Raw genomic sequence first — 27,676 nt, forward strand, 5'->3', positions numbered from 1 at the left:
TTTTTAATATAACCCTGGATTTATCGTAAAGAAGAAAGTCCTAGGGTGCATTGGGAGTGAGTAAAACAAAGCCTAATTTTCATTTTTGGGTGAAACTAACCATTTATAAGCACCTCACGTATAAACAGTTTGCATTTATCCAAAGAACCACAAGGTGGAACACTTTCCTGCTAAAAAAATCAATCTTGCTTTAGGTTACAATATTCGTGCTTATCTGTTTAATAACCCTTTTAATGAGAATAAATAATTTAGTGCCTGATATAGCCTAACTTGAATTAAGAATAAGAGAGAAATAGAGATGAATTAAGAAGAGATATAGCATCCTGATAAATGTGTCAATGAGCAAACAAACCTGAAACTGAAGGAAAGTTGGGAAGAAACAGGACTAACAAGTTTTGTGATGTTCAAGAGGCACGAGGTTGACATTTGATGCCACACATTTCTTTTAACATTTCATATAGCTACCCTTAACAGTTTTCTTCTTCTTCTTTCTTTTATTTCTTATTTTTGGGTGGAATAAACACATAAACAGCTATTTCAAAATCACATTACAAACTGTTTTGTGATATTGATAACTTCTGTATATTACAATTTGGAGAGAGGCAGATTCGCCATGTTTATACAAATGGGTATTTCAGTAGTTTTAGTGTGTGTGTGTGTGTGTGTGTGTGTTTAATGCACTGCTTGGTTTAGATTTGTTTTTTGCTTTGTTTTGTTTTACCAGATCCTCAGGCAAAATGTCTGAATGATAATCTGAAGGTTGCAAGTTCACGTCCACTAAAGAGCAAGTCATGAGCATGATTCATCACCACCACTATGTCTGTCATAAATCATAAATGTAAGTTTTCCTGTAAATCCAGTCAAGCAATAGAATTACTTTGCTTAATTAGGATAAACTGTTGATTAAGTTTGTGTTTTATAAAATTAATTTATAGTGTGTAAGGATTTAGATGCAGAGTAATATATATGTATGTATATATCAATTAACTAAATTATATAAAATATATGTTTTCTTGGCAACTAGCTAAATTGAAATAAGTTACATATTTGGTTTATTTTTAAACTTGACATGAGATGAAGCCTAAACTAACTAATACGTTTAATTACTACTGGCTCATGAATAAAAACACAAAATGTTTTGAACTCACACATACTGTACCAAACACAAAGCAGTTCACTCTGTTTATTTAAACATAAAAATGTGTATATTCCATCTCATAAGAGTACTAGTTACATTTATCAGAATAAACAGTTCAGCAATGTCTGCAAACTGAAATTGTTAACATGAGGTTCAGATTACATACAGTAAAGTGAATATGTCACCAGTGCCGAATTAATCAAACACAGGTTACAGGGAGAGTCCTTAAAATGTTTATTTAATTGGAAAAGTCTAGAAGAACACTTATCATAGAAATGAGTAATATCATCATAGAAGAATACAGACTTGGAGCCCTAGACACCCACACTTGGTTTGAGACCTGCACACCTATCAAGAGGGGATGTAAAATATGATTTGTGATCCATTGCAGACATAAAATATGTCAGATATAAATGAATCACAGACAACACAACTGTTTTGTTATTCAAATTCCATAAATCACCTTTGTTACCATCAGACCACATCAAAGGACCCACAGATAAGGAAGTACTGTCACGGAAGTCCAGAGATCTGACCTCTCTGTGATGGTGTTCAGAGTCACAGCGCTAAAAGTAACGAAAACAGGACATTCAGGTCATATGTCAGTTTATGTCATCAAATAAATGTCACAAACATCATCAGCAGAGGACAGCCACAAGTATTTTTAGGGGTAAGTGTGCTCCTTAAACATTTGATGTTGTGACAGGATTTGCACACTCACCACTGAGCAGTGATTGTCTGTCAGAAGGCAAAGGTGAATTGCGCAGTGCAGGTAAATCTTTGTGGAGTTTGAAACAAAGATAAACATGCTGAAGGAGAAACGGCTGGATGTAGAAACACCATTCTGCAGAAGCTCCACTTTGTCATTTGGACTGGGACACCTGAGAATATTCATAATGATAATCATTTAATAAAAAAATGAATCTGAAAATATACCGTAAAACAATAACAGTGAATCCTGTAAGAGTGATTGCCTCTGTTGTTGTATGCACTGCAGAGTTGTTTAAGTTGAATTAATATATTACAGCTTTATTTAAACATTTTATTTCTTTAAATTAAGGTTGAAAAGTTTTGTTATGGGTTTGGCAGTTTTAATTTTTTATTTCAATGCAGTTTTTTTATAAGAAGAGAAAAGTATGGACAATAAAGAAATCAGTGTTTGTGAAAATTGTCAGTTTCCAGTGTTGTGAAATTTTAAACTGATTAACAAATAGTAATGAAAAAAAAAAACATTAACTTCAAATGTTTTACATTTTTGCTTTAAAGAGAAGTTCTCGTGAAAATTGTAAAAACATTAATTCATGAACACTTTTAAACTTGTTATTCAGTTTTTTTGAATTTCACAACACTGGAAACTGAGAATTTTCACAATTGTATTTACTTTGCACACCAACGCGTGTTATATACACACACAATTAAATAGAATTTTACATTAAATAAAATTTCATTAAGTTTTCAATTAAAGGGTTGGTTCACCCAAAAATTAAAATTATGTCATTAATAACTCGCCCTCGTGTCGTTCCAAACCAGTAAGACCTCCATTTATCTTTGGAACACAGTTTAAGATATTTTAGATTTAGTCCGAGAGCTCTCAGGCCCTCCATTGAAACTGTGTGTATGGTACACTGTCCATGTCCAGAAAGGTAAGAAAACATCAAAGTAGTCCATGTGACATCAGAGGGTCAGTTAGAATTTTTAAAAGCATCGAAAATACATTTTGGTCTAAAAATAGCAAAAACTAAAACTTTGCATTGTCTTCTCTTCCGTGTCTGTTGTGAGAGTTAAAAACAAAGCAGTTTGTCATATCCAGTTCGTGAACTATCATACAAGAACCGTTTCTGTCAGACATGTCCGATTCGAGAACAGAGGACCTGATGATACTGCGCATGTGTGATTCATCGTGAAACAGATCGACACACAGTGCGTCTGAACCAAACTGATTATTTTGGTGATTGATTCTGAACTGATTCTGTGATAGTGTTATGAGCGCGGGTAAACCGAAGGCTTGAATGAAGGGCAATCATCACCAATGATGCCATTACGTTGAGCGCAAAAGAACCGGTGAACCGTTTTCTTCAACCGGTTTATTGAGTCGAACTGTCCGAAAGAACTACTGGTGATCCGAAAACCGATGCAACAGATTCTTGACTCGTGAACGAGTCATTATCTGGCTTGGCTCTGTGTTCATCTTCAGTTCTCTCTTCACAGCAGTTCAGTCAGTGTACTGTTTGAGTCAATGAATTACTCCGGGATATTGGTTTGTTTTAACTCAGAGCGAGTGTCAGCCACATTAAAAAAGTTAACAGCTTAAGTCATTTGTGGATTAATGCGTATTAAAGACGTGAACCATTTAAAACGATTCAGTTTGATTTGGTGAACTGGTTAAAAAAGAATGATTCGAAAAGAAAGAATACATCGAATGATTCGTTCGTGAACCAGATATGACAAACTGCTTTGTTTTGAACTCTCTCACGAAATGTATTTTCGTTGCTTCAAAATATTCTAACTGACCCTTTGATGTCACATGGACCACTTTGATTATGTTTTTCTTACCTTTCTGGACATGGAAAGTTTACCGTACACACATTTTCAATGGAGAGACTGAGAGCTCTCGGACTAAATCTAAACTATCTACTCTGTTCCGAAGATAAATGGAGGTCTTACTGGTTTGGAACAACATGAGGGTGAGTTATTAATTACATAATTTTGGTTTTTGGTTGAACTAACGCTTTAAACTAAATTAACACACAGCTTACATGTTAGTGATGAGGTCCCAGCGGAGAGGGTAATGAGGATCGTTCACAGGTGTAGCCCAACATGTGTCAATCACTGAAGCAAACTGATGGCTGTCAACTCCATCAGCATGAACTTCCACAAAAATCTGTTCTTTCAGCTCTGCGTTCACACTACCAGCGAAGGGGTGAGAGAATTCAGCATCCCGATATGGAATCATCCTGACCCGATATGTACCTTGACCAGCAGGAAGGGTCATGTGCACAGCACTGTTGAAATAACAGACAAATAATCCAGCAATTTCGAGACAATTCAAAGAAATATTTACAATGTATTTGTTATTCACAATAGGTGAGTCCCACCTCTCCAGAGGGTTGATGTTCATGGAGATTGTTTGGGTTTGTAAGTAAACACAGCTAAAAGGAAGCTTGAGAATTATTTCCCTGCTGATGAGGTGTCCAGATGAGTTTGTCTCTCCCACAATAACGTTCTTATAGATGAAATGGGTGCCATTGGCCTGTTGGGACATATTATTTGAATTTTTATATTTTAAGGGACTTTTTAATGTATGATATACAAAAAAGATAAAATAAATTGTAGTTCTTTTTGACCATTCAAGGATGTACATAATGAATCCTACCACAAGATTTGTGCCACAGACGTGTTCATTGTTGTCAAAATAGAACTCCACTCTGCCATTCTGGACTGTTCCTCTGCAGTTGGGGTCATTGAGGTGTAAGATGTCGGAAGGAAAACCAGCCTCAAAAAGCTGACAGCGAGACAGAGACATGGAGCCAGAGCTACTTTCACAGGTTTCAATTAAATCTGAAAGAGAATGCATCCAAGAGAATGTCAAAAACAAAATACTGTATAATCAGTGAAACAACATTGACATGTAGTGTTAGAATGAGTCCAACCAAAGGAGTCATTCAGAGATCTGTGATGGTTTTCCATGCAGGAACAGCCGTAAACACCATGTTTCTCTTCACACCGTTCAATCTCAGTGCAGTTGAGCTCATGACAGGGGTCTCCATCTCAGAAGAGAACAACAACATTGAATAATGACCAAAGTTGGAGCAAACTTCAAGTTTGTTTAGAAGTGTTTGATGCTTTGTCTCCATAATTTAGCCATACTTTTGTGAGAATGTGTCATATAGCCACACAAATGTTCTCCAGCAACTGAAATAGTCCTGCATCTGACAGATGTTTCACAAGCATTTACAGTTTATAGTACCATCACAAGCTAAAATCATGTGAACATAAGACATGAAATACTTTACCAACAGATTCTGTGAGGGGGATTGCCTCCGTTGCTGTTGTGTACACTGATGTCTGGGTAAGGTCTGGGACAAATAATTATACAGTAATGTCAATCGTTTTAAAATTAGTATTATGTTGTTGTTGTTGTTGTAAGCTGCTAGTTGTCACATGGTGTATGTATCAGTAGTGTGGTTGTGTGCACAGATTTGCTACTGTAGTGGTTTTGTAAATTTTTAGACACCTTACTTTTGTTCATGCTCGATGCATTTTTACATACTTACAAAAATTATATGCTTGCCTTTAAAAAGCAGGATCAAATATGCATAAGCTAGAAATGATAACATGCACAAAGTAACAGATGTTACTTTAGTGCCTTAGTTTTATATAAAATTTTATACACTTCAGAATTTACAATATTGGTCAGAACAATGGACTGATATTTACTTTTTATATTTTGGTGTTTCCTGAATTCTTGTGTGTCTAAATAGTTTTACTGTACAAGTCAGCGTTTCTTTGTTAACTAATTGTTACAGTATTTACATTAATTTAAATTAAAGGAATATAACTATTATATAAATAGTTAAAAACTAACATTACCATATATATGTACTTCAACTATGTGTATATATAAACAACTAAAATGTCAGAAAAATTAAAAAAATACATAAAATATCTAAAACTGAAAGTATATAACAATAATAATTTATTATTTATTGAGCAAATCAGCATATCAAAATCATTTCTGCAGGATCATGTGACACTGAAGTCTGAAGCATGAACTGCTGAAAATTTAGCTTTGATCACAGGAATAAATTAATTTTCAAAATATTTCATTATTTCAAAATCTATTTTCAATTAATGAATGAGCAGAAGGCATATTGACGATACAATTTTGATTAAAATTGTTAAGATTACTGAGCATCTTGACTTGCATTTTTGAGTTTTCCGTGGTTAAGAAGAAATACATCCACTTAAACAAATGGACTGTTAATACATAAATACATAATACATAAAGACAGCAAAACTAATCGGAGGTTATGTTGAGCATTTTGTAAAACCAAAACCCTTATAAAGTACCTTGAGCAGCATTTTTTTTTTTTTTTTGGAAATAATATATATTTACTTAAAGGGGAAGAACTGTTATAATTCATGACAAAACAGACCCCAAGTATAACGATTAGCCTACCCGATGTTTGTCCTCCGATTCTATCACCTGTTGAATACAAAAGCATTTTGTCAATTCACTTATTTAATTGTGCAACTAATTCTTGGCCATGGGCTGGCATTTTTTATAGATGCGAAACTTACAATTTTTCAGCAGTAGTGACACACTGAATAAGATTAGAAACCTCATTTTTTCATTGAGGTTGTACGCCAAGATGACGTAAAACTGATCTGGGAAAAAAAAATAAAAATAAATAAAATTATATATATATATATATATATATATATATATATATATATATATATATATATATATATATATATATATATATATTGATTAGTATTGATTAGTATTGATCTGATAGTATTGATAAAAGTAATAGTATCATAGTACCGAGACACTGATTATATTACTTCTGATGAATTTATAAAATATCTACACTGCACTTATAAAATATACCAATATTATAATTATTTTTATAATTTTATTATTCTGCCAAACGTTGTGCTATTTAGAAAATGATTTTTAAACACAGACAAGGGGTAACACTTTATTTTGATGGTCCCTTTTGAACATTCTGTTGATAATAAGTCATGTTGCAGCTACATGTCAACTAACTCTCATTAAAATATTAGTAAATTGTCTGCTTTGTTTTCTGCTAACTGTTTATTGTGCTGGCCAAAATACATTCTACTGACCATTAGTAACTTTGCAAGTACATGTCTACTTAACCCTAACCCTACCATGTCTACTAATACTCTACTAGAACTCTAATGAGAGTTAGTAGATATGTAGGTGCAACATTACTTCTAGTCAACAAGAATGTGTTAAAAGGATCATCAAAATAAAGTGAAACCCAGGATTTTATTCTTCTATTAAAATCGACATCTTCTATGCATCAGTAATGGAATTTGCCGAATAATTCCTCGATATACAAGGATTAAACTAAAGAAGAAGAAAAAAACAATATCAGAAAACCATTGCTGCATAATAATTTATATCAAAAGAGGAGTCAGATGAGATGAACTTTACCTGAGATGAAATGAAGCTGCAGAGTATTTTTGAGTGTTTGTCTCTTCAACAGTTCAAACTAAATACAGTGATGTTGAACTGCAGGTTGTAGATTCTTATAATCTTTAAATGGTAGGCGGAACATGGTTGGACCTAGGAGTTATTCTATTTTTTTTTCTTTTCTAACAATACTTCAAAAAAAAATGTTGTTGTTTTTTTCTTCATATATTATGCATACCATAAATTCTCCCCACCCCACAGCAGATTATGGTATGGTTTGGTATGTGTTTCTTCAGTCGACTAATTAACCTTTCTGAGTTTAGAAAATGGTGACTTTTGACATTTTAAAGTAGGATGACGCATATGTACACTGTGCTTAATGCAAGAGTATGCTTGATCTCTTTGTTTGTGAATTTGATTGTTGTTGTTGTTTCCTCAGACGTGCAGTGCTGGTATAAGACACTTCATTTCACAATCTAGCTGGTGTTTTTCTTTTATGCTAACAACAGGCATGTATTGTTTCTACAGAGGCCTATTTTTCTCAAACAACAAGTGTGTTTGCAGCAGTTATTATTTTTTATGGCACTGCTGCAGTTTAGATTGAAATAGTTTGATTTATTTAGCAAATGTTTTTAAAGGCAAATAAATTAGAAAATCTCATACAATCTAACATGTATCAGGAGCTAACAGTATTCATCAGTAGACAACTCAAACTTTAATATAACTTTAATGTGTAAGCAAGAATAGCAAGAAGGTCCCTTTCAATATTTGTTCTATTTAAATTATTCATGTTAGTATTAACAAATGAGTCTGCTAAATGATTAAATCATTATAATGATTAATTCTAAATTCATCATTTTTATGTTAAGGTTTCTTATGTACAGTGCATTTTTCAGTAAAAATCCAAATATACACAAAACCAGTGAAAACATGTTTGTATCAGTAAAGAATGAAGAGAAACCAGTCATCTGTTAACACAATTATCTGCAAAACAGCATTTGACCCATATAATGTCTGTGTATAGCTGATTTGGCTTGAGATGGTTCATTATAGGATGAAGCCTAAGCCTGACTAAGAACAGAAAATAGCTGAACTAACTACATTGTAACAAACAATAGTAAAAACAAAATCACACACACAGAAATGAAAATATGTACCCAAAACACAGAGATTGTGATTTTTTTTTTATCACGTTATTCAATATGCTTTATCCTAACAAAAGTAATAATAATAGTAACAAGATTGTTTGATTTAGAAAACATTTTCAACATTCACCCAAAGGTCACATTTATAGAAAGCTTGTAACAGTCTGGCATCAGCGTCACATTCATCGGGAAAGAGATAATAAAAATATATTGAAGAACAGATGTGTTAAAACATAAGGTTGATTGTCAGTGGAAATATTCTAGAAGATAATCAGAAGACTCAACAGCGAAATAAGTGATATAGTCAGAGAACCCAACAGAGATGGAGCCCTGGATGCTAGCACTCGTCGTGGCATCGGTGAATCTGTCAACAGAAATCACACAGCAGTCAGTTGATTGCAGCACTTCACGAGTGTATATATATATATATATATATATATATATATATATATATACACATAAAATTGTTTTTTTTTTTTTTTTTTTTTTTACAGCGCGTTATTTTAATCATTCTTATGCATCCACTTTGCTCCAGAACAGAGTATGTGAAGGTTTTAGAGCTACAACACTCTTTTTTTGTGTCATATCGATTGCTGAATTAAAATATTCATAAAGAGTATATCTCTTTTTGTTGTTGTTTTGTTTCATAAGTTACCTTTGTTACTGTCAGACCATATCAATGGACCAATGGATATGGAATTACTGTCATGAAAATCCACAGATCTACCCACTCTATGGTGTTCAGAGTCACAGTGCTGAAAAACAGATGAAAAGACAACCAATTTGTATCATTTTAAGTTATCATCAGTTGGTTAAGCATAAGGAGTTGAGGTTTTTCTAGTCAGCATGACCCCATCTGCTCCTACTTGTGGTTTATAGCAGTTAGAAACAAAATAGCATCTTTCTCCATTGACTGTCACTCAAAAGTATCTTTTACTTAAAGAAAATTGACAACACTTATTAATAATGACAATAATGTCCAAGTCCATAAGAAAAAAAAAATCTAATAGGTTTTATTACTTATTCATTTGTTCACTCACCACTGAGCAGTGATTGTCTGTCAGAAGGCAAAGGTGAATAGCGCAGTGCACGTAAACCTTGGTGGAGTCTGCAGTGAAGATAAACATCTCGAAGGAGAAACGGCTGGATGTAGAAACACCATTTTGCAGCAACTGCACTGTATCATCATTAGGATTGGGACACCTGAGCATTTTGGAAAAGGATAATAAAGATATTATAAAGATATATTTATATTATAAAAAATGGTTGTACAATTAGAGTTTGAAAAGATATGAGGGCAAATAATGAACCAATTTCTTTATTTGGTTTGTGCTAAGTAAAGAGAAACAATCAAACAAAAACATGGACTTGCCTGTCAACTATTAGGTCCCAGCGGAGAGGGTAATGAGGATCGTTCACAGGTGTAGCCCAACATGTGTCGATCACTGAAGCAAACTGACGGCTGTCGACTCCATCAACACGAACTTCCACAAAAATCCGCTTGCTCAGCTCTGCGCTCACACTACCAGCGAAGGGGTTGGAGAATTCAGCATCCTGATATGGAATCATCCTGACCCGATATGTCCCTTGACCAGCAGGAAGGTTCACGTGCAAAGAGCTGATGAAATTTAACATGATATGTATCAACTACAAATATCTATTAATAGTTAATTCCATAAGTTGGCTAAAGTCAGTGTGCCTCACCTCTCCAGAGGGTTGATGTCCATGGAAAGTGTTTGGGTTTGTGAGTAAACACAGCTGAAAGAAAGCTTCAGAATTTTCTTCCTGCTGATGAGTTGCCCAACTAAGTTTGGCTCCCCCACAATAAAGTTCTCATAGATGAAGTGGGTGCCATTGGCCTGTATGGAAATATTTTTTGAATATATTTGTCGATTGAGGGATCTTTTGAAGAAAGCATTTGTAGTTCTTTTGACCATTCAAGGATGTACATAATGAATCCTACCACAAGATTTGTGCCACAGATGTGTTCATTGTTGTCAAAATAGAACTCCACTCTGCCATTCTGGACAGTTCCTCTGCAGCTGGGGTCATTGAGGTGTAAGATGTCGGAAGGAAAACCAGCCTCAAAAAGCTGACAGCGAGACAGAGACATGGAGCCAGAGCTGCTTTCACAGGTTTCAGTGAAATCTGAAAGAGAAACATCCAAGAGAATGTTAAATACACAAAAATACTGTATAATCAGTGAAACAACATTGACATGTAGTTGTAGAATGAGTCAAACCAAAGGAGTCATGCTGAGATCTGTGATGGTTTTCCATGCAGGAACAGCCGTAAACACCGTGTTTCTCTTCACACCGTTCAATCTCAGTGCAGCTGAGCTCTTGACAGGGGTCTCCTTCACAGAAGAGAACAACAACAGAATCAATGACATAAATTGAGGCATTGATAAAACACATATTAATATTATTACATAACATTTTGTGAAGATAATATCATGGCTTCCTTTGAAATAAAACAATCTTTGCGATAACAGATTGAGCAATAGGACTTTTTGTTTTACTGAACTAACTCAAAAACACCATTAATGATATCAGTTCACTTTACATCTTTTCATTCAATGTGTAATTCAAATATGTGTTGTTGTTGTTTTCTAAATTGATTTAAAAAATACTTGAGGGAATAGTTGATCTGGTGGTGGTCATGTAGGTGGTGCTCTCTTCTGTGGAGACAGAGAAACAAATGCAACAGTGAAAAGGGAGACAACAGTTCTAGAGTTCTAAACCAAGTCAGTCACCTCTGAGACAAATCGTAAAATTACAAAAAGTATATAGAAAATACCTGAGGGAAGGGTTGATGAGGTGGTGATAATGTGTGTAGTGCTCTCTTCTGTAAAGAGAAAAATACATTAAATTATTTTTTTACAATATACCAACTATCATCCACCTTTTCAGTAGCCTTGGCTCTGGAAGTAGCTTTTCTAATGATTGCCTCCATAAGGATTTGAAACATCTTGTCAACTGAGACAAATTACAAAAAAACATTACAAAATACCTGAGTGAATAACTGATTTTGTGGTGGTCATGTGTGAAGTGTTGTCTTCTAAGAAGGCTAAAATTAAATAGCTCGTTCTATCAACTTGTTCAGTGGTCTTGGTTCTGTTAGGGCTTTACCTATTCATTTTCCCCACAGGAACTCAACAATATTTTCTTGGTGGGTAAACACAAACATTTAGGTGATGCAAAGAGATATCAAAAAGGTTTACTGACCATAACAGCCACGAAGTCCATTTCTGACCGTACACTCCATTGTTGATGGGCATGATGAATAAGAGCAGCGCAAATCATTTGGCGCAAAACATTCACAGAGTTGGGAACATTCTTCATCTCGGAATTGTTCACCAACCTAAGAAATTATACCACAAAACAATCAACTTTAAACTTCCAAAACAGTGTATATATAAGTTGTTTTAGAATTGATATTCTACATACAAGGCTCTGATATCTTATAGAAGAAATTGAATAAAGATTTGTCAAAAGAGAGCTTCAGTCTTTACATTAAAGTAGAATCCGTGATGCGAGCAGCCACATTGCTCCACTGATACACAGAGTCCTCCACTCCTCACCAACCCATCATCACAGAAGCATCCCTCTGAGAATGTGTGTTCACAACTAGCATCAATGTTGCTGGAGCAAGTATGACCACAGTCTGTGCCACACAACTCATAGTGGCTGTTCTCTGGGCAGGTTATGACTGGAAATGTAAGAATACAGCATGTATTTATGTCAAGCATCTCTTAAAAAAGGTTTCCAAGTTAATTACACATTAACAGAAATAACAAAAAATGATCTCGCTTACCACATGATGCGATTTCTCTCCAGGGATATATAACGACATTGTTAGATTGACAGGCAATTGCATAGGTTTGGATTGAGCGACACAGGACATCATTACGGTTTCCAGAAAGACACACATCGAACACACAGTCTTCAAAGTAGGCTTGGGGATCTACAGAAACATGGCAGAAACTAAAGGGGCCTTGACTGGACCTGATGATGTCACACACAGAACGGGCAGTTGTCTGATCCTGGCACAAAGGACAATTGTTTCCACACCCATCATTGCATGGCAGCTCGTCCTCGACCTTCCAACTTGCTCCAAACTGGTCTGCTGAGCGCACCAGAGCACCTGAAGGAGTCATGAAGTCATCATTACTCTGGCCGTTGAAGTTGCCACAGATGCCACACGTAACCCCACTGTAGTTCGCTGGTATGATGATGTTCAATGTCCATGAACCACCATAACTCACGCTCAAACCAAAGTTAGTTGATACAAATATGTACTGTGCACTGGAGTACACAGACACCCGTCCAGAGTCAAGCAGGATTGGGAGGTTTCTGGTCTCTCCATCAACCTGATTTGAGAGTGTAAGTGTTCAAAGAATGCATTTTCTGTATATCATGGCCTCCTAACTACAAGAGTACATCATTTATCATTATATTATCTATGAAGTCAAATTACAGTGTGTGATGTGTGGTTACCTCAACAGTAGAATGACCATTCATGTCTTGTGACATGTGCACAAGATGCCCAGAGACATTGACAAAAACTTCTACAGTAATTGCTACTGAGAGTCCATGCCATGCCTCATTCCTTGCATCCACTTGGAAGTGCGGAAGGCCATTAGTGTCATTACATACTGTGGCTAGCACATAGCGGCATGTGCCCTGGAAGTCAAAGTAGGTGCCATCAAAAGACATGTAGTGGGGGTCTCCTGAAGCAGAGCAACGAGCATGCGGCTGAGGATGGCAGCCGTACTCGCCATCCAACACATGGCAGACCTCCCCCTCACTGCAAGAAGATTGTGTGCAATGAACATTTCCAGTGATTCCATCACAAACACACAAGTACTGGCACTCTTCACCATGCCAGAACGTCTCTCCAGCCTGCCGATAACGCCCAGAGTGGAGGCAACCACAACCCACGGGAGGCACACAACGATCTCCATTCAACACATTACCATCATTACACTGGCATCCCTCCTGGCACTGCAATGTGCACTGAAATGGGAAGGAGAGGCTGGGACAGGAAGCAGGACAGGATGTGCCACATACTTCATAATGAGTATCAGCTGGACAGCTTGGATCTGGAATTACAAAAGTGTAATGACAAAAGGAGAACATTTAAGCCTAATGAAATCGAATTTTAGGTCAGCAGGTATAAAACTAGATGCTTACCACAGTGGGTGGCACTCCTCCACTCTTCGACTGCAATGCCATTCTGTTGGCAAAGTAGCATGTAACCTCGCAGGGCCTCACATAGAGCCTCTCTGGCACCTTGTGTCTGCTCCAGCAGCTGAACACAGTCTGCAATGCGTTGCTGAGGATCTATTGCTCTGCTGCACTCAGCAAATGGTCCATCATACTTAGTCATGATACTACAATGTTCAATGAACTGACTGCTGTTCTGATAATGTCCTGGTTCCCAGCTGTCATTTGGGTCTTCGCAGTGGGCTGATAGGGAACCATCACGCCAGCTGTCCGCAAACAGCTGAGTGTCATTTAACAGGACTGCATCTGGAGTGTAAAACTCATCTGCAATGTCTCCATTAAAGTTCCCACACAGACCTCCAAGTGTGCCACTATATGTGCTTGGTGCCGTAATTCGGACAATGTGTGGCCAGTCGGCTCTGACAGTCACCCCAAAGTTTGTTTCCAAGACAAAACCCCTCACACTGCTGTGATAAATGTGGATTCGACCAGAGCCGACACTGACAGGCAGACCAACCATCTGTCCATCCACCTGAAGAGAGTGATAAACAGTGTCAGAAGACTTTTCCATCTAGCATATGAATTAGAAAAATAAATGTAATTATGCTCTTGAACGGAGTAAAAGCTTAGTGATTTAATATTTTGTCTAACCTTTACATTGCTGCCCTCTCCCAATTTGATGGAGACCTGAATTCCTTCTGCCTCAAATTTCAGGAACCTGGAAAAGTCTTGAAGGCCTCTGGGTACTTTCTCCACCGTCAACGCAAAGTGTGGTTGCAGGGACGGTCCCATAACCCTAGCAAGGGTCAGTCCGCAAGCTCCCTGATATCTGAAACTTAGTCCATCGAAGGTGTGATATGACCCGAGGTCTTCAACTGAGCAGGTAGCATAGCCGGTGGGTCTGCAGCCTCTCACACCATCATGGACTCTACACACCTCTGCTGGACCACACTGGTGCTGATGGCAGGTCATCGACATGCTGCTGCACACACACTGTCTCCCACAGTCACCATCCAACACCACTGACTGTCCTTCTGTGTAATAGAAACCCTCAAAACTGCAGCCACAGTTTGCTTCAGGCACACACGCTCCAGCACTCAGGATGTACCCAGGATCACAGATACAGCTTTCCTGACTGGGCAAGGGACAATTCATTGGGGCAGATGGATAACTGCAAGTTGCAGGACAGCCTGTTCCTTGAGGCTCAAAATGACTGTGTTCAGGGCATTGAATTTCTGAAAATAGAGGAAGAAAGTAAAGAATGTGCATAAATTATTGTCATTATTGTCAGTTTGGACTGAGATCTAATTTGCAATATTGAAATCATTCATTACAAAACAATGCCTACCACAGAAGCCCTGCTGTCTCCATTGACCAAGTTGTACACCCTGCTGTTGGCACTGAGTAGCGTACACATTGAGAGCCTGGCACAGAATGGGCTGGTACCCTCCTCCCAAGCAAAGGTCATACACACAGTTCTCTTTGTAGGTCTGTGGCGCATGCACAGAGTGGCAATTGGCAAAAGGGCCAAAAACATCTTCCAGGATTCCACAGTGGTTGCTGTCACTGTATAAAGCCATTTCATCTGAGGTACAAACAGCACAAGCAAGACCTGTGCACCTGACATTATGACACTCAGGATCTGTGTCACTGTCTACTTTCCAACTATTAGCAAAGTCCACATCTGAGCTCAAGACTTCACCACTGGGTGAACGTAAATCATCTTCAGGATGCAGGTTAAAGTTTCCACACAGACCACATGTGGAATTAAAATAATCATGTGGTACAGAGATGCTAACGTAGCTGTATGCATCATATGTAACAAGTAGACCAAAGTCTGTGCTGATGGCCACGGAAAAACCTGACTGATAAACCTGGATGGAGCCATTGTGAAGGGTGAATGGTGTTGCTGCAAAGCTTCCATTAACCTGTACAATGTTGGAAAAAGAGGAAATTAGGAAAATGAACAGCATTCAAGAGAGAATTAGAGAAGTATAGTCACACTGACCCTTGCTTCATAATTGTGATCCTTGACCAGTTCAATTACTTCATCGTAGACAAACACCCTGACCATTCGTGTCCATGACACATGCGTGCTGCCCCGATGCTCATTTTTGCCCTCAATGCGATAGTATGGCAAACTGTTGCCACAAGACTGAAATAAAACTTCAAGGATTACCAGTTGATTCAGACAAAATAACAATAATAATGATGATAATAATAATAATAATAACAATAATAATAATAATTATTATTATTATTATTATTGTTGTTGTTGTTGTTGTTGTTATTATTATTATTATTATTATTATTATTATTATTATTATTATTATTATTATTATTATTATTATTATTATTATTATTATAGAGAAAGGCTAACCTCAGATAGAACATAAGTGCAGGTCCCTTGAAAGTGAAAAACCTGATAGTCAAAAGTGTAGTAGTGAGGATCACCAGAGATGGTACAGGTTTGCCGAGGAATGGTCTGGCAAGAGTATTGGAAGGCTGCTGGACGACAGGCTTGGGAGTAACTGCAGGGCTCATTGGTACACTGGAGGCCGCTTCTGGTGCAGGTGCATCTCTGCTGGCAGTTTGCATCGCTCCAGAAAGAGTCTCCGAGCTGCACTGGAACACCTACAAAGCAGCAATTGCACATGGCTTTCAACTTGAAGTTACTGAATGTTTAGGGAATAAAAAGTATAGACCAGGAGAACAGAAAAATGTTACCATTAAACTGACAACCCCGTGATCCATGATCTGTCCTAAGAGCCCATCTGCCTGGAACATTGACATTGCTGCTGTATGTCAAGTTTGTGATGTAATCCGAGAATGATCCAGGAATTGAGAAATGGTATCTGGAGTTGATGGTGTCATAACCAGCCTGTGATAAATTATGATAAAAAAAATCAAAATATTATTTAAATAGTCTTCTAAATCCCGAAATATTATTTGCCACGTTGTGCACACCTGTACATAACGTTTTGGAGCAATTGTTCCATAATTCATCAAAATAAATGTGTAATGGCCATCGGAAATCAAAACCACTTGGAAAGATGTTTCCTGAAAAAGACCATAACAAAAGTGCTTGTCAGTACAAGTTTTCAAGATGACACAAATCACAATAATCATAATGTACAGTATATCAACTCTTCTTTACGTAGTTCATACATTTTGTTTCCTCAAATTAGTTTTTGATCAAGGACAGGGATATTGCACAAAATCAAGTTAGGATTCTTACTGTTCCTGAATATGGATAATATGCAACTCTGTCCCATGTTGCTACAAAGACCCAAGTTGCAGAAAAGCTCAGGTCAGGGAAGTATTGGTTAATGTCTTGTGTGGCATCTGTAAGGACGCTGCCAGACGTGTACTGACGATATGAAATAACACCATTGCCCCGGTTATCAATATCTGTCCAGAATGGAGCGATGAGGTCAATTCCACCATAACCTGGGAACTGATATGGAGTGTAGCTGGAAAATGATCCATCAAAAGTCAAGTGTCCATTGTTGTTGACCTAAAATAGATAAAGATGTTTTATCAAATACATTTTATTTTAAAATATGCAAGATTCAGTCATGTGGGAACAGGACCATCATTTATTATCAAATCGGCTAAAAGACTATTAATGAAACCATAACATTCTCATTCAATAAACATGTGCATGCCCAATTTGGTGCATGAAACCTTTTGTGTCACGAACATATCATAATTCACTTACCCTGTGTTCCATTCAGAAAAGATCATTCCTACGCCCTAATCCCTTCAAATGGTTTACTCTCTGAAGTGAGAGTTTAGGACATACGTTTGAGTCCTTCTGAATGGAATGAAGGGTGTGATGCCATACAACGTCCCTGTGCAAAGGATCATGGGGGCCCAAAGTGCCCATCAGTTGTACCCTTTGAAATCCTTAATTCAGAAGGGACCTTTGTAGTAGCCAGTTTTGAGCACTTTGGTTTGGAATAACCCTTTAATGCAATGCCAATTTTTTGTACCAACATTTATTCTAAATGTAATAAAAAAAATATAGGAACAACTGAAAGCACACAATATGCATAAATCACACTCTGTCTGGTCTATATATTGGCTATATATTATATTAAATATTATATATAATTGCATTATATATTGTTTACTATATAATGTTTATTTCATCTTAAAATTGTTTCATCCATGACGAAAGGCTCTAAGGAAAGCATGTGTGGAAAGCCCTTAAATGGAGATGGGCTGGGCGTGTTTTATGCAGATGACCAACCTCATGCATGCAGCCCCTTATTTTGAATACTCCAAATTCACTAACATTAGGATGAGGTTAAGAACAAAGCACATGCTGTGAATTAGGCGGAAAGTTTTCATTAGAAGTTGAATTTGTACGAATATGTTACGCAATTATTAGTGAATGAGACCCATTGAGTTTTATATATTTTTTTAAATTTTTTATGTAAAAAACAAAATAAAACTATGTTAACGTTATACTAACTTTCATTATTGAACGTTAACAAACATATAATGTTTAACTTATTACTTAATATATATTCACATATCTAATGTTTATTAATGAACTTATTAAACGTTACCAAATGATTAATAGATCTTATTCTATTTAATGTAAATCAAAATGCAATTTCGCAAAATTTTTGCATTACCCAATCTAAAGTGGAAACTATTTATTAATTGTAAATTATAATAAACCTTTACTAATCAATAGTAGTCAATGTCAACGAGTCAATGTTTCGCTCATTATCTCAAACTGCTTTGTTTTGAACCCTCTAACAACAGACACGGAAGAGAAGACCATGCTGAATGAAGTCGTAGTTTTTGCTATTTTTGGACCAAATGTATTTTTGATGCTTCAAAAAATTCTAACTGACCCTCTGATGTCACATGGACTACTTTGATGAAGTTTTTATTACCTGTCTGGGCATGGACAGTAGACCGTAGACACAGTTTCAATGGAGGGACTGAGAGCTCTCGGACTAAATCTAAAATATCTTATATAATATCTTAATAACTGTGTTCCGAAGATAAACAGAGGTCTCACTGGTTTGGAACGACATGAGGGTGAGTTATTAATTACATAATTTTTGTTAATTGGGTGAACTTACCCTTTAATTTATAATTTATCTAAACAATACAACATATTCCGATTGAATCGTGTTCCCTTATAGTAACCAAGTTCACCCCGAATCACTTACCCAACCTTAAACCTACCCATACACCAAGCCTGAGCCTAACCCTACTCGTATCACACCTCAATAACAGCAAACGTGTTGTGCATTGATAAAAAGCTTTTTGTAACATCTGTTAAAATCATTTGAAGATTTTCAAGATGTGCTTGATCATATGAAATAGAAGTTTAAAGACATTTGTAGCCTTTTTAATGTACATAAAATGTAAATTATTAGGTAATGATTCATAAGTTTACTTGCAAATATTCACAAGCACATTTTTGTGAATATATATTAACTAATGATCCATTAAGCATTAAATAATGTTTGTTAGCGATTTATTAAGTTAAGTCATTAATAAGTTATTGTAAAGATAAGTTATTATAAAGTGTCACCAAAATGTTTTTTTTTTTTTTTGAGAATTCAAAACACAGCATAATTAATAAATACAAATAATAGTTATTTTCCATTCATCTCATTCACTGACTTACATATATTTGACTATATGTTTGTCCAAAAAATATGAATTGTTGCAGAAGGTAGATCACAGATGAACTTCCATCATCAGAATGATAATTCTCTATGTCTCCAGCTCCAAATGGATAAAACACCGCTGTGGGAAATCATGTATTTACATGTAATGTTTATTGTTGTTATTCATTCATTTATTTTTCAAAATTGTTTAAAAAAATACCTGGGGGGATTGGTCTGTTGGTGGTCATGTTAACGGTACTCTGCTCTACAAGAGTGAAAAAAAATACATACAGATTAAAAAGAGTTCTTCAAAATAAATAAATACAAATCTGAACCAAGCTAACCACCTTTGAGCCAATATTACAGATAAGAAAACTACATATCAATTAAATCACAGTGAAAAAAATGAATACAAATAAAAAACAATTTATTATTATTATTATTTTTTACTGATATCTCACAAAATCTGTTCACAATATTTTTAAATACCTGAGGAACGGCTTAATATGGTGGTGGTCATGTATGTGGTACTCTCTTCTGTAAAGACAAAATGACATGAAAATATTTTACATGGTACATTCCAGATGTACATTTGATATGGTACATTCCAGATCTGATAGACACTACACAGTTGCAGAAAGATAATGCATAATACTATATATGTGTGTGTGTGTGTGTGTGTGTGTGTGTGTGTGTGTGTGTATAGTTAACATAAAAAACATTATATGCATATACTGACCGTAGCAGTCACGGCGTCCATTTCTGACCATACACAACATAGTAGGTTGGCAGTAGGAAGCAGAGCAGCGCAGATCATTTGGAGCAAAACACTCACAGTGTTGGGAACATTCTAGATTCCAGAATTGCTCACCAACCTAAGAAATCATGCCGAAAGAAAAGAACTTTATATTTCCAGAATCGAGGACAATACTATGCGTGAGTTGCTTTAGAAGTGAAATACTAAATACAAGGCTCTGTTTTTCAATATCTTGTGAAATCTAATAAAGCTTCATCAAAAGAGAGTTTCAATTCTTACATTAAAGTAAAATCCATCATACAAGCAGCCACATTGCTCCACTGATACACAGAGTCCTCCACTCCTCACCAACCCATCATCACAGAAGCATCCCTCTGAGCATGTGTGTTCACAACTAGCATCAATGTTGCTGGAGCAAGTATGACCACAGTCTGTGCCACACAACTCATAGTGGCTGTTCTCTGGGCAGGTTATGACTGGAAATGTAAGAATACAGCATGTATTTATGTCAAGCATCTCTTAAAAAAGGTTTCCAAGTTAATTACACATTAACAGAAATAACAAAAAATGATCTCGCTTACCACATGATGCGATTTCTCTCCAGGGATATATAACGACATTGTTAGATTGACAGGCAATTGCATAGGTTTGGATTGAGCGACACAGGACATCATTACGGTTTCCAGAAAGACACACATCGAACACACAGTCTTCAAAGTAGGCTTGGGGATCTACAGAAACATGGCAGAAACTAAAGGGGCCTTGACTGGACCTGATGATGTCACACACAGAACGGGCAGTTGTCTGATCCTGGCACAAAGGACAATTGTTTCCACACCCATCATTGCATGGCAGCTCGTCCTCGACCTTCCAACTTGCTCCAAACTGGTCTGCTGAGCGCACCAGAGCACCTGAAGGAGTCATGAAGTCATCATTACTCTGGCCGTTGAAGTTGCCACAGATGCCACACGTAACCCCACTGTAGTTCGCTGGTATGATGATGTTCAATGTCCATGAACCACCATAACTCACGCTCAAACCAAAGTTAGTTGATACAAATATGTACTGTGCACTGGAGTACACAGACACCCGTCCAGAGTCAAGCAGGATTGGGAGGTTTCTGGTCTCTCCATCAACCTGATTTGAGAGTGTAAGTGTTCAAAGAATGCATTTTCTGTATATCATGGCCTCATAACTACAAGAGTACATCATCAATCATTATATTATCTATGAAGTCAAATTAGACTGTGTGATGTGTGGTTACCTCAACAGTAGAATGACCATTCATGTCTTGTGACATGTGCACAAGATGCCCAGAGACATTGACAAAAACTTCTACAGTAATTGCTACTGAGAGTCCATGCCATGCCTCATTCCTTGCATCCACCTGGAAGTGCGGAAGGCCAGTAGTGTCATTACATACTGTGGCTAGCACATAGCGGCATGTGCCCTGGAAGTCAAAGTAGGTGCCATCAAAAGACATGTAGTGGGGGTCTCCTGAAGCAGAGCAACGAGCATGCGGCTGAGGATGGCAGCCGTACTCGCCATCCAACACATGGCAGACCTCCCCCTCACTGCAAGAAGATTGTGTGCAATGAACATTTCCAGTGATTCCATCACAAACACACAAGTACTGGCACTCTTCACCATGCCAGAACGTCTCTCCAGCCTGCCGATAACGCCCAGAGTGGAGGCAACCACAACCCACGGGAGGCACACAACGATCTCCATTCAACACATTACCATCATTACACTGGCATCCCTCCTGGCACTGCAATGTGCACTGAAATGGGAAGGAGAGGCTGGGACAGGAAGCAGGACAGGATGTGCCACATACTTCATAATGAGTATCAGCTGGACAGCTTGGATCTGGAATAACAAAAGAGCATTGACAAAAGGAAAACTTTTAGCTTAATGAAATCGAATTTTAGGTCAGCAGGTATAAAACTAGATGCTTACCACAGTGGGTGGCACTCCTCCACTCTTCGACTGCAATGCCATTCTGTTGGCAAAGTAGCATGTAACCTCGCAGGGCCTCACATAGAGCCTCTCTGGCACCTTGTGTCTGCTCCAGCAGCTGAACACAATCTGCAATGCGTTGCTGAGGATCTATTGCTCTGCTGCACTCAGCAAATGGTCCATCATACTTAGTCATGATACTACAATGTTCAATGAACTGACTGCTGTTCTGATAATGTCCTGGTTCCCAGCTGTCATTTGGGTCTTCACAGTGGGCTGATAGGGAACCATCACGCCAGCTGTCCGCAAACAGCTGAGTGTCATTTAACAGGACTGCATCTGGAGTGTAAAACTCATCGGCAATGTCTCCATTGAAGTTCCCACACAGACCTCCAAGTGTACCACTATATGTGCTTGGTGCCGTAATTCGGACAATGTGTGGCCAGTCGGCTCTGACAGTCACCCCAAAGTTTGTTTCCAAGACAAAACCCCTCACACTGCTGTGATAAATGTGGATTCGACCAGAGCCGACACTGACAGGCAGACCAACCATCTGTCCATCCACCTGAAGAGAGTGATAAACAGTGTTAGAAGACTTTTCCATCTAGCATATGAATTACAAAAGTAATTCAATAATGCTCCTGTATTAAATACAAATTAGTGATTTAATATTTTGTCTAACCTTTACATTGCTGCCCTCTCCCATTTCGATGGAGACCTGAATTCCTTCCGCCTCAAACTTCAGGAACCTGGAAAAGTCTTGAAGGCCTCTGGGTACTTTCTCCACCGTCAATGCAAAGTGTGGTTGCAGGGACGGTCCCATAACCCTAGCAAGGGTCAGTCCACAAGCTCCCTGATATCTGAAACTTAGTCCATCGAAGGTGTGATATGACCCGAGGTCTTCAACTGAGCAGGTAGCATAGCCGGTGGGTCTGCAGCCTCTCACACCATCATGGACTCTACACACCTCTGCTGGACCACACTGGTGCTGATGGCAGGTCATCGACATGCTGCTGCACACACACTGTCTCCCACAGTCACCATCCAACACCACTGACTGTCCTTCTGTGTAATAGAAACCCTCAAAACTGCAGCCACAGTTTGCTTCAGGCACACACGCTCCAGCACTCAGGATGTACCCAGGATCACAGATACAGCTTTCCTGACTGGGCAAGGGACAATTCATTGGGGCAGATGGATAACTGCAAGTCGCAGGACAGCCTGTTCCTTGAGGCTCAAAATGACTGTGTTCAGGGCATTGAATTTCTGAAAATAGAGGAAGAAAGTAAAGAATGTGCATAAATTATTCTCATTATTGTCAGTTTGGACTGAGATCTAATTTGCTATATTGAAATCATTCATTACAATACAATGCCTACCACAGAAGCCCCGCTGTCTCCATTGACCAAGTTGTACACCCTGCTGTTGGCACTGAGTAGCGTACACATTGAGAGCCTGGCACAGAATGGGCTGGTACCCTCCTCCCAAGCAAAGGTCATACACACAGTTCTCTTTGTAGGTCTGTGGCGCATGCACAGAGTGGCAATTGGCAAAAGGGCCAGAAACATCTTCCAGGATTCCACAGTGGTTGCTGTCACTGTATAAAGCCATTTCATCTGAGGTACAAACAGCACAAGCAAGACCTGTGCACCTGACATTATGACACTCAGGATCTGTGTCACTGTCTACTTTCCAACTATTGGCAAAGTCCACATCTGAGCTCAAGACTTCACCACTGGGTGAACGGAAATCATCTTCAGGATGCAAATTAAAGTTTCCACACAGTCCGCAGGTGAAAGTAAAATAGTCATAAGGTACAGAGATGCTAACGTAGCTGTATGCATTATATGTAACAAGTAGACCAAAGTCTGTGCTGATGGCCACGGAAAAACCTGACTGATAAACCTGGATGGAGCCATTGTGAAGGGTGAATGGTGTTGCTGTAAAGCTTCCATTAACCTGGACAATTTCGGAAAAAGAGGAAATTAGGAAAATGAACAGCATTCAAGAGAGAATTAGAGAAGTATAGTCACACTGACCCTTGCTTCATAATAGTGATCCTTGACCAGTTCAATTACTTCATCGTAGACAAACACCCTGACCATTCGTGTCCATGACACATGCGTGCTGCCCCGATGCTCATTTTTGCCCTCAATGCGATAGTATGGCAAACTGTTGCCACAAGACTGAAATAAAACTTCAAGGATTACCAGTTGATTCAGACAAAATAACAATAATAATGATGATAATAATAATAATAATAATAACAATAATAATAATAATAATTATTATTATTATTATTATTATTGTTGTTGTTGTTGTTGTTGTTATTATTATTATTATTATTATTATTATTATTATTATTATTATTATTATTATTATTATTATTATTATAGAGAAAGGCTAACCTCAGATAGAACATAAGTGCAGGTCCCTTGAAAGTGAAAAACCTGATAGTCAAAAGTGTAGTAGTGAGGATCACCAGAGATGGTACAGGTTTGCCGAGGAATGGTCTGGCAAGAGTATTGGAAGGCTGCTGGACGACAGGCTTGGGAGTAACTGCAGGGCTCATTGGTACACTGGAGGCCGCTTCTGGTGCAGGTGCATCTCTGCTGGCAGTTTGCATCGCTCCAGAAAGAGTCTCCGAGCTGCACTGGAACACCTACAAAGCAGCAATTGCACATGGCTTAGAGCTCAAGATTGTTGTATGTTAGGAGATAAAACACCTAAAACTATTTTTAACAAGGTTTTTTTTTGTTGTTGTTGTTTTTGTTTTTTGTAAGAGTTTACCAATAATTTAAAGTGAAATGAAAAGTGGTTATCGACAGTCACTGCAAAGACCAAATCATTTAATTTGTTTAAACCTTACCATTAAACTGACAACCTCGTGACCCTTGGTCTGTTCTGAAGACCCATCTGCCTGGCACATTGACATTGCTGCTGTATGTCAAGTTTGTGATGTTATGCTGTAGTGATTCAGTAATTGAAAAGTGGTATGCAGAGCTGATGGTGTCATAACCAGCCTACAATAAGTGAACAAAAGTAAATGTTTTCATTTCTATTTCAGTTAGTAAATTGGAATAGTTTCAACTAGTCATGTAGGTGCACACCTGTACATATCTATGAGTTGGAGCGATTGTTCCATAATTAAACAAAACAAAAGAGAAATGGCCATCTGAAATCAAAACCACCTGGAAAGATGTTTCCTGAAAAAAGAAACATTTAAAAATCATGTACTTGCCAACAATTTGCTGAAAATCACAAAAACTGTAAACATACAGTGTGGATCATCTAAATCTATATGATGGGTTACATTAATTTAGAATATATATATATATATATATATATATATATATATATATATATATATATATATATATATATATATATATATATATATATATATATATATATATATGTACATAATCAGACTGGATTTCTTACGGTTCCTGAATATGAATAATATGCAACTCTGTCCCATGTTGCTACAAAGACCCAAGTAGCAGAAAAGCTCAGGTCAGGGAAGTATTGGTTAATGTCTTGTGTGGCATCTGTAAGGACACTGCCAGACGTGTACTGACGATATGAAATAACACCATTGCCCCGGTTATCAACATCTGTCCAGAATGGAGCGATGAGGTCTATATCACTATAACCTGGGAACTGGTATGGATAGTAGCTGTACCATGACCAATCAAATGTCAAGTATCCATTGTTGTTGACCTGGAAAAAAAGGTACAAATTTGCCTAATATTTTAAACTGTCCTGAAATTTTCCAAGTAAAGTTTCATAAAAGTAAGAAATAGACTAAATGTGAGCATTAAAGTTTGCCATGATAATGAAACAGCAAAACTATTTCAATAATATAAAAGGTACAGTATTACAGAATTCCCTTCTGATGTGATGTAAACTGTAGCAGATTCACTTACATATAGTTGGTTGTATATCTGTCCAAAAAATTTAAACGGTTGCAAAAGGTAGATCACTGGTGAACTCCCATCATCAGAACGATCATTCTCTGTGTCTCCAGCTCCAAATTGATAAAATGGTCCTGCAACATATCAGACATGTTATGTATTGAATGTTAGACTGTTTTAGGATTATAAATCTAACATAACACACAAATCAAATCAGATTTAATGTACAGTGTAGTATACCAATTATCTTTTAATATGTGATGTTACATTTGTTGTGCATTAATTGTGTTAAAATACCTGAGATATTTGAGCTTGTGTTTGCGATGATAATTTCTGTAAAAAATAAAAAATAAATAAATGCAAATTGTAATATGTTTATTGGACCAAAGACAACCATTTTACACAATTACTGAGGATGTGTTCTACTATTAACTTCTACTACTTCTTCTGCTCCTGCTACAACTACTATTAAAAGATTTGCATGTTCTGAAGTACATAACATCATAATAGGTTTCTGATAATGTGGCTAACCACTGACATTTTAGCACAGGAATAGCCAATAACTCTCATTACCCTCCAAAGAAAAAATAATTGATAGTGAATTATTAATTTACATTATATTTTATTACAAAAGGTACATTTCAAAAGAAACAATATGACTACAGTAATGATCTACCTGCACAATAAGCTGAGCAGAATGTTGGCCTGACAAATTCATACACATAATAGTCTCCTGGACAAGCTTTGACTTGTATTGGATGAGATTTGTAACCACAGCAGTCATTCCATGTTGAACCACACACTTGCCGTGTGACCACTCCATCTTCCAGCTGTGGGTGAGGGCCGTTGAGCCACAGTGGGGAAGGAGTGCCACACATGCCATAACCAACACATGAATCTGGCATCTGGACACTCTGACCATTGTAGAAGAGCCTGTACCAGCCGTTCCAGTTGAAATTATAATCACATATTTGATAGTAATAATATTTATCATATTGTGGGCTGATGGTGGCTCTCCGGGGATCGTCTAGACTGTTATAGTTGAAGCAAGGGTCAGCACTCGGGGTGGTGAAAGTAACTGTTTAAGGAACAGTAAAGAAATCAAACACAAATCATTTTCATTGTAAATACATTATTCTTTGTATGCAGTCTTTAAATCAAAGCTCAAAATGTTATTAATAATAAGCATGTAACGATTTAGGAGAATTACTGTACCTGCACAATATACAGGGGCTGGGATCAATACCTTTGGCCTTTTAATTTTGTAGACATAATAATTTCCAGGACAGGCTTTGACTTGGATTGAGTCAGATCTGTAGTAACTGCACTGGTCGTAATAAGAACCGTAGACTTCCCGAGTAACAACTCCATCTTCTGGCTGAGGATGAGGGCCATCAAGCCACAGAGAACTAAAACCTCCACATGATATATAACTGAAACACCACTCAGGCATCTGAGCACTCAATCCATTAATAAAGAGTCGATACCAGCCATGCCATTCAACACGCGTGTCATCATGTCCATATTGATACCAGAAATTGAGTGTGCTTCTCCATGAGTTGTCAAGAATGTTGTAGTCATTGCATGGGTCAAAATCTGTGTTAATAGCAGCTGATGAGACAGATATTGAAAAATAAATGAATTATTAAGGCAATGTTCATGCCAACAAATGACTAATGCACAATTACAATTTTATTAACTACTATTAACTAACAAGAAAC

General features: G+C 37.4%; 1 protein-coding gene across 1 annotated transcript in view; it reads right to left on the reverse strand.

Annotated features, from left to right (window-relative positions):
• Positions 1-1,217: 1,217 nt before the first annotated feature.
• LOC113080019 (IgGFc-binding protein-like) overlaps positions 1,218-27,676 on the reverse strand; it is a 29,059-nt gene continuing 2,600 nt past the window's right edge. The window contains 46 exon segments of the mRNA XM_026252261.1: positions 1,218-1,486; positions 1,602-1,704; positions 1,860-2,019; positions 3,895-4,140; positions 4,234-4,388; positions 4,512-4,696; positions 4,789-4,905; positions 8,766-8,816; positions 9,108-9,207; positions 9,493-9,655; positions 9,825-10,070; positions 10,157-10,311; positions 10,416-10,600; positions 10,695-10,808; positions 11,085-11,132; positions 11,252-11,299; positions 11,680-11,815; positions 11,967-12,163; positions 12,269-12,824; positions 12,952-13,556; positions 13,648-14,212; positions 14,332-14,915; positions 15,029-15,608; positions 15,689-15,835; positions 16,061-16,314; positions 16,408-16,561; positions 16,648-16,740; positions 16,919-17,197; positions 19,340-19,461; positions 19,543-19,587; positions 19,812-19,859; positions 20,062-20,197; positions 20,359-20,555; positions 20,661-21,216; positions 21,344-21,948; positions 22,039-22,603; positions 22,721-23,304; positions 23,418-23,997; positions 24,078-24,224; positions 24,447-24,700; positions 24,908-25,244; positions 25,483-25,761; positions 25,968-26,089; positions 26,253-26,288; positions 26,632-27,033; positions 27,171-27,566. Coding sequence (XP_026108046.1) covers positions 1,377-1,486; positions 1,602-1,704; positions 1,860-2,019; positions 3,895-4,140; positions 4,234-4,388; positions 4,512-4,696; positions 4,789-4,905; positions 8,766-8,816; positions 9,108-9,207; positions 9,493-9,655; positions 9,825-10,070; positions 10,157-10,311; positions 10,416-10,600; positions 10,695-10,808; positions 11,085-11,132; positions 11,252-11,299; positions 11,680-11,815; positions 11,967-12,163; positions 12,269-12,824; positions 12,952-13,556; positions 13,648-14,212; positions 14,332-14,915; positions 15,029-15,608; positions 15,689-15,835; positions 16,061-16,314; positions 16,408-16,561; positions 16,648-16,740; positions 16,919-17,197; positions 19,340-19,461; positions 19,543-19,587; positions 19,812-19,859; positions 20,062-20,197; positions 20,359-20,555; positions 20,661-21,216; positions 21,344-21,948; positions 22,039-22,603; positions 22,721-23,304; positions 23,418-23,997; positions 24,078-24,224; positions 24,447-24,700; positions 24,908-25,244; positions 25,483-25,761; positions 25,968-26,089; positions 26,253-26,288; positions 26,632-27,033; positions 27,171-27,566 — 11,747 coding nt within the window. The 3' untranslated portion in view covers positions 1,218-1,376.

The sequence above is a fragment of the Carassius auratus genome, unplaced genomic scaffold (genome assembly GCF_003368295.1).
Source record: "Carassius auratus strain Wakin unplaced genomic scaffold, ASM336829v1 scaf_tig00030068, whole genome shotgun sequence".
In the NCBI taxonomy this organism is placed as follows: Eukaryota; Metazoa; Chordata; class Actinopteri; order Cypriniformes; family Cyprinidae; genus Carassius; species Carassius auratus.